General features: G+C 37.0%; 1 protein-coding gene across 1 annotated transcript; it reads right to left on the reverse strand.

Moving 5' to 3' along the window:
• Window positions 1-1,917: 1,917 nt before the first annotated feature.
• On the reverse strand, window positions 1,918-3,960 carry LOC127849988 (neurotrypsin-like). The gene is made up of 4 exons (XM_052382723.1): window positions 3,948-3,960; window positions 3,493-3,648; window positions 2,569-2,742; window positions 1,918-2,332 (listed from the first exon to the last, which is right to left on the reverse strand). The coding sequence occupies exons 1-4, from the start codon at window positions 3,958-3,960 to the stop codon at window positions 2,259-2,261; spliced, it is 417 nt and encodes a 138-aa protein (XP_052238683.1). The 3' UTR covers window positions 1,918-2,258.
• Window positions 3,961-8,343: the final 4,383 nt, after the last annotated feature.

Raw genomic sequence — 8,343 nt, forward strand, 5'->3', positions numbered from 1 at the left:
AGCCCAAAACAGATCTGACTGGCGGAGGATCTCTGTGTCGTCGTCTCTCATTTCCCATAAACGGCCAGACCGGTCAAGAGAATGATGATGATGATGATGACGATATGCTATAAGTGAATGCGTAACCGGGAGGCAGGGTAATGCTCTATTTCCACGTCGCCTCATAAAAGTAACAACCGCTCTTTATTTTAATGCATATACGGATCGACATGTTTGTGCGGCGACGGGCAACGCATTAAGCATGCCGCTTTCATGCCCAATGAATGCGTCTCTTTAGCCACTCGTGCATTAATAGTACGAAATAATTTGTATTTTCGAATTGTATTCATACCGCTGCAATTTGACACATCGAATGTGAACGTTATAAGCGTTTAACTGCTATTTACAGTAACCTGCAACAAACAACCTTTGTCCCTTTGATTACATGTATATAGTTTAATTGAACGAAGAATTACATCGCTGCAAATACATGCATTGGTAAACCTTATATTTGTTTTTAAATTAAAGTAACAACCTACTCTACATTTAAGATAGTCTTTTTTGTAAGCAAACACGTTTAAGGTTCCGATCGGTCAACAGAAACGCACTTACGCATTATGAAAATTCTACGTCACTTCTTACGTAACTTACATTTTGTGCATTATGGTACGAATTGTACCAGAAACGGTTCCCTGAAAAGTAGCAAAATTACTAACTTAAATTTCAACTAGTTGCATATGAGCAACACATTGAGGCAATTGTCATGAATGCTTGCAACTAGTTGATGAAGAGACAGTCCGGAAAATCTGCATTATGCCCAAATTTTAAGTATACCATCTAAATGCAGACGTACGCTTGCACGCATTAAAGACCGCACGCGAATACACTTGACCATTGTGATATCTGTATCGATTTTCCGCAAGCTAACTTGACAAAAACATTTTAAACAAGATGTGTTTGTGAAACACTATGTCCCCGTACATGACGTTTGACCTTGAAGGATGACCTTGACCTTGACCCTTCACCACTCAAAATATGCAGCTCCATAAGATACACATGCATGTCAAATATACAATTGCTAGCTTTAATATTGCAGAAGTGACATTACATGAGCAATTTTGACCAATATATTTGACATTAAAGGATGACCTTGACCTTGACCTTTTACCACTCAAAATGTGCAGCACTATGAGATACACATGCATGCCAAATATCAAGTTGCAATCTTCAATATTGCAAAAGTACTCATCAAATGAGCGATTTTGGCCACATATATTTGACCTCTGACCTTGAAGGATGACCTTGACCTTAACATTTCACCATTTAAAATGTGCAGCTTTATGAGATACACATGCATGCCAAATATCAAGTTGCTATCTTGAATATTGAAGTATTGCAAAAGTGAACATTACATGAGCGATTTTGACCCATATATTTGACCTTTGACCTTGAAAGATGACCTTGACCTTGACCTTTTACCACTCAAAATGTGCAGCTCTATGAGGTACATATGCATGCCAAATATCAAGTTTCTATCTTTATTATTGCAAAAGTTATTGCAAATGTTAAAGTTGGCGCAAACCAATAGACGAACAGACAGGGCAAACACAATATGTCCCCCACTACTATAGTGGGGGACATAACATAAAAAGCCTTTTAGAAAATGTTGTTCAAGCTGCGACATATACAACAATCACACTTCATCTGCAACAACCTCTCGCCACAATATATCATAAGCTTTTATTATCAGTGGTTATACATACGTACCAACTGTGCAACCACAGTCAAAATAGCATACACACGTATTGTCATTCCACATATAGAGATGCTAATATATGACATTTATATTGGTGCGCACATCGTGAATGCCATAAGTATTAGTCAAATTACATGATTAAAAGTACATAAATCATGGTTTACTTTATGTTCATTGTAGATATGTATAGTATATAAATACTATAAATATCAAGTGTTTAATTGCAAATATACATACTAAGTACCACACAGTGCACATCACACATTCTCAACAACGTCAAGATAATTATTAACTTCGAAGACCCAGACTAAAATACTTCATTAAGCAAGAACTCAAGATCAAAACACAAGATATACGTATTCTAAGCGTAAACAAAGTTTTGGTTCCGACGACGTTTACCGCTGTGATCACTACCGCTGAAATCTTATCTGCACAATATTGAAGCTTTCGAGAGATTCAAAGTCAACAGACTAAATATCATATCCAGCATTATTGGGCTGCTCATTAGATGCTTCCTTCATAATTAGCCCCTGATTTCTTTCCTCCTCTGAACTCCATCCGGGCCGAGAGTGCTTGGAAGAACACGGGCATAGTTATCTGTGACAACAGATGTTCTATTAAAATATGTATCTTTATTATATAATTACCCAATTATATAACATTACACTAGAATTAATAAACAATTTTTTGTAATTAAAACATCTTGCAGGTTGATATGTAAAGACAATATACTACTCATAGTATATGTATACACAATACGTAAAGTTGAACCTTAGAAATATGATTTGTATTTATCAATGAGACAGAAGTGTCACATTAAGAATTATACTAACTTGTGTCATTGTAGCATAACACCCCGGCACGCTTGGTATAGAAATCACAGCCGGTGGTCACCGCCCACTTGTCGTAGGGGCAATTCAGCAGCGAGTCCTCATCACCATGACAACGCACATTATCCATCAGAATCAAGTTTGAACTGTTCTTCGGAGGTCTGTAGGCGTATCCACCTGTAGGTTTAACAATAGTGTGATATCATAACGCTTTATTTTATCACACTTTTTTAATGATACTTTTGTAATATATTCGCTACAATGGACATGTTTTTTCAATCATAAAACAGTGTAAATACAACTATCACTTCAGAAATATTAAACAAAATGTATTACTGATCACTAGTTTGTTAACTGTATGACTCTGCTTGGCTGACAATACTTGTTGAAATAGCAAGTATCATTTATGTTTTAGGTAAACAAACAAAGCAAAGCGATGGAAAATGGGATTTTGAATATATTTGATAAATCTTCTATATTTGTTTTGCTGATTGTTTCATCTAAAAAATAGAACTTTCTGCATTTTCAAATGCCAATAACATATATAGAACATTTAAGTGGACACTAGAGTTTTACCTTAAATAGGGAGCCTGCCATCTGACAGAAAAACATGAGTTACAAATATGCTGCACTTCGTTGGACACGCGTCATGCACAAATGGGTCTTATGCCATTTGCGACGCTCCAGACAAGCCCGTTAACGTGAGCAGTATGGTCAGGAGCTACCCTTTCAGCTAATTAGACCACGAAACATTTCGATATTTATAGTTGACATGGTAGCTCCTGACCAGACTGCGCCAAGATCCATTTTCGCATGGCGCGGCTCATTGGTGCATGTGAGCATGACAATTTCCACAAAAGAATATCGACAATTTGATTAAGATGAATAACATATCCCTCTGTTCTAATGTATGTATCACTTAAATACCTGCATAGCCCATCTGCTTGCAGGCCACAAAGGCGTCCTTGTTGGTCCAGCCTCGGTTGCACACGGAGCCCCACACTCCGCCTACGTTCACCTCCACATAACCGTGGAAATTGTGCATGGACTTCTCGTAGTCCGGGTTGATACGCACATGAAAGTCTGCAGCGGGGCAAAGACAACAGTTAAATTAATGATTACAATGCACACTTATTTAGCTACATAAATGTATGAATTTTAATACACTTGTTTTTTGTTTGTTTTTTTGTACAATACGTTAACAATGTACAGACATTTTTCAAAGACATATATTTAAAAAACAACTTTTCAACCCAATACATTAATAAACAACGACTTTTGGTACAGGTACACACATATTCCTTTTTTCTGTTTTTGTTCCGCATATTATGGTTAAATAATCTAACGATGACACACTCAGACTGACACTGACGAGAACAAACCTAATTCTAACATAATATATTAAAAAGTGCTCCCACACATGGGTAAGAAAATAATAAGACTTATGCTTAGAAACAAAACATTTGAATTGGAAGTCATGTTGTTCCAATTTATCTCGTTGCAAACATTTGATTCACATTAAATAGACTGGTATTGGCACCCTTTTTCCTGTGTTAAATGCACATTAAATACATATGAAAATGTATACAAAATAAATAACAGAACAAGTATATTTTCTCCATTTTGCCAGCAATAGTTCACAATATCGCTGCCTTTAGAGGACCATAAATGTGCATTAAACACTCTTTTTGAAAGCTGCACTATCTATTTTAAGAACCATCAAATAGCTTTTTTTGCTAACAATAATTAAATGTGTGTCATGTATGGTATATATGTATAAACAGTGGTACAACTCTTTAGCACCAAAACTTTATGATAATTGCAACATAATTTGCAGTGCAGACTACTGCGTTCAAAGATAAAATCATGCAGGCAGATTCAATTGTCGACATTTAAAGGTTGATATATGACCTTGCAAAAAGCTGTACTATACATTTAAAAAGAGGCAGTATTTACAACCGGGATGTTGTTAATATATTGTGTATATTAATGTGTTTATGGAAACTACTAGCAAAGCCTATGGATACATATACGAATATCAAGAGTCTCTCCACGTATTCCCGAAAAGATGCAGTATATACAACCGGGATGTTGTTAATACATTGTGCATATGAATTTGGTTATGGCAACTACTAGCAAAGCCTTTTGAGACATAAACGAATGTCCTCCACGTATTCCCGAAAAGATACAGTATATACAACCGGGATATTGTTAATAAATTGTGTATATGAATGTATTAATGGCAACTACTAGAAAGGGCTATGGAGAAATATTCAAATATCACAGAGTCTCTCAACGTATTCCCAAAAAAGAAAACGTTTACACAAGCTATTGCAGGCTAGATGGCAAGCCACTCTATGTCTGATTGAAATTAAGGTTCATCAGAAACTACTCTTGATCTTTGTCAACACTGAATTTGCATGCGCTAATGGAAAAGTTTCTTTATCTGCAGCTTCACAAGTTGATTGTTAATAGTAATTTCATTTGTTTACTAAGCAAATCCCTTACTACAAGGAAGTCGGAAAATAAATCACTTCTGAAGACGGTTGCACCGGGCCAAAGTGCGCATAACGACAGTGCAACGCTTTGCAATCACATGATGGACAACAAATGCGTTTTGCTCTACCTGTGGAGTCCACTCAGGCTGTTAGAGTCCCAGACCCTATGCGTCAAAACGCCAACCAAAACTATCGAAGGTCACCCCGTCCCACCGCGAGGTGCAAGGCTAAGGAGGAGTAAGATTAATGCAACTGGCCAAGAAAGAACATCAACCACTCAAGAGCCATTCGACCGTTGACCATTCTTTAATGAAATGCGGATGGAATATACAACAGAAAACTTCCGTTTCTTTGAACGACTGTATGCTGACAACATTTATGCAGTCTGTATCCAAGACACGAATCTGAATTCAAACCATCGGTTTGTTATTAGAGGATACCAAACCTTCAGTTCGACAGAGAAGGAGGATAAAAAGAAAGGTTTGTAGATGCTCATGAAGAACAATATCCCTGCACAAGATATAAGACCAGATACTAACCAACAAGCTAAAATCCAAGGTGTTAACATTACAGTGGACAGGTATGCACTTACAATATACAATTTGTACTGTCCCAAAGACAAAGATTCTGCCTGCAGCACTTCTAAGACCTTCCCACCGAGAACTGCTTGCTTGTTGGAGACTTCAACAGCCACTCAACCTGTTGGGTCTAAGAAAAGACAGACAGAAGAGGAGAACAAGTGAAGGACTGACAGATTGACTCACATATGGTTCTGCGGAACAATCTAGTCATCTTCTTCTTACGCATTTGGCTGTCAACCTCTCGTCCCATATATCGCCTTTGCGATCTCTCCATCCAAGAAGACCACCAGAGAGGTACTGAGCAAGTGAGGAGGAAGCCACCACCGACCAGTAAAGCTGGCTATAAACCAGCAGTACAGGCCGCAGAACTCCAAAATGATCTCAATGTGGAGCTACTAGAAGGTTGAACATGTTTGTAAGCCTACACTAGGGGCCTGAAGAAAGACAACAATAACAACAACCGAGTCACCAGAAAATTCAATCGGGCCATTCTGAAAGCAGCTTCAGATACCATCCCACGGGGCACACGCAAGAACTTCAGATCATTTTGGACGGAAGAGGATCAGTAGCTTAAGGATGAGGTCAGCTGCAGCGCACATAAAGTTGAGGAGACCCCTACTGTTGACAACACTATTGCCCTGTAAGCAACCACTTCCAAATACAGACGAGCCTACGTTCAAGCATCTAGATCGAGTGAACAAACCAAGAAATTGATCTTTCTTGGGACGGAAAACAGCTATGGAAACCAACTTATGCCATAAATATTGAAAACACAGGTGCAGTGCAATTACCATCCAACCAGGTCATAATTTGCAGACTGGAAAGGAAGCAGAAAAACTGTTTATAGATAGTAATAATGAGGGCAGCAACATCACTGTACCTGAAGAAAGAAAATCCCAGGTACAAGAGGTTAGGAGAACCTCCAATGCGGATCAGCCAAGACAGCACATGATCAAGGCGGTCAACCGCAACGAGCTAGCAGATTCCATGAAAGCCCTGCATGAAAGAAATCCCGAGGGCCAGACTAAATTACCAACGAGATGCTTCTAGATCTATGCATAAGGGCAAAACACAGCTACTAAACATCTTAAACAACATGTAGCGGGATCATATGGTGCTTGAATTCAGTGGAATTGTTCACTTTTTGATAAAAGCCACAAACTTGGCACATTTGTAGATTAAAGTATTTTATTAATTTTTAGCTATGGACCCATCTCCAATTTTCAAGATGGCCGCCATTTTTAAGATGGCCGCCAAGATGGCCGCCAAAATTTAGGAAATAACATGTTACTGTCATATTTGATTAAACTATTCTGTTTTTGGCATTGAAATTAACTGTTTTATGTTATAAATTAATTAAAATATGTTTCAACATGAAAAACATGATTTAAATATTGCATATAAGTCAAAATGGCTTCCAAAATGGCCGCCTAAAGTACCAAAAATAGGATTTTCCTACTCCAATCTATAATTTCAATATTCAACGAACGTATGTCATATAAGCAAGTGTTTTCCTTTTTTGTATTTACAGATATCTTCATTTGTATAATATTCTCAACATGTTGTTTCAGTCGTAAAATAAAGAAATAACTGCATTCAACGAGTTCACTCTTCCAGACCTTAAAGCTGCCTTAAAATCTAACCGCGGTTACATCCTCCACCACATATGGTGCTTGTACTCAGTGGAATTGTTCACTTTTTGATAAAAGCAACACACTTTGATCATTGGTAGTTTAAAGTATTTAAGACAAAATAGGCTATGGACCCATTTCATATTTTTCAAAATGGCCGCCATTAAAAAATGGCCGCCAACCTATCAAAAAAGGTGAAAATATCGAGGTGCTGATTTTGTGTTGCGATCTTTTACAAATCAAATGAAATATTACAATACTTTATTACTTATTATGCTGATAATCAAAAATCTTTGCAAGAAACACATTTATTATAAGTATTTTGTTGATTTTGTACTTTTTGTAAGGTGAAAAGGTCATTCTTTTTTTTTGGGGGGGGGGGGAATTATGCTTTTTTGGCAAATATTCATTTACTTTAATAATAAATAAATCCATAAAGCACATTATCATGGTCCAAGAGCGCAGGTGTTTATTGCAAGTTTTGAGGCCAAGAATGTTTGTGTATATTTGAAAAGAGAATTTTATATCCTTCCAGAAAACCCATTTCTTAAGTGTCACAGCCGTGCATATCAGTGATTTTTTTGGGTAAAATCACTCAAAATCTAAAGTTTTCCCTCATTTTGACTTATATGCAATATTTAATTCATTTTTTATTCATATAGAAACATATTTTTATCAATTAATAACATAAAACAGCTAATTTTAATGCCAAAAACAGAATATTTTTATCAAATATGGCAGTAACATGTAATTTCCTAAAGTTTGGCGGCCATCTTGGTGGCCATCTTGAAAATGGCGGCCATCTTGAAAATTGGAGATGGGTCCATAGCTAAAATTGAATAAAATACTTAAATCTACAAATGTGTCAAGATTGTTGCTTTTATCAAAAAGTGAACAATCATTTCACCATATGACCCCACCATATGGAATACATGTCACGTGCCACAAATATGGCGATACGCTGATGTGGTTCCTATCCACAAGAAGAGCAAAATCAAAGGTGTACAGCTACAGACCCATCAGTCTCACAAGCAATGTGGGCAAACCTCATGAAACGGATTATCAACA

This window comes from Dreissena polymorpha, chromosome 11 (assembly GCF_020536995.1).
Source record: "Dreissena polymorpha isolate Duluth1 chromosome 11, UMN_Dpol_1.0, whole genome shotgun sequence".
Taxonomy (NCBI): Eukaryota; Metazoa; Mollusca; class Bivalvia; order Myida; family Dreissenidae; genus Dreissena; species Dreissena polymorpha.

Bases quoted from the DNA above. Each gene is read 5' to 3' on its own strand.
- LOC127849988 (XM_052382723.1), bottom strand. The intron at 2,743-3,492 runs GTATTTAAGTGA...TTAAACCTACAG, and splicing joins CAAGCAGATGGGCTATGCAG to GTGGATACGCCTACAGACCT. The intron at 2,333-2,568 runs GTTAGTATAATT...CTGTTGTCACAG, and splicing joins GTTATGCTACAATGACACAA to ATAACTATGCCCGTGTTCTT.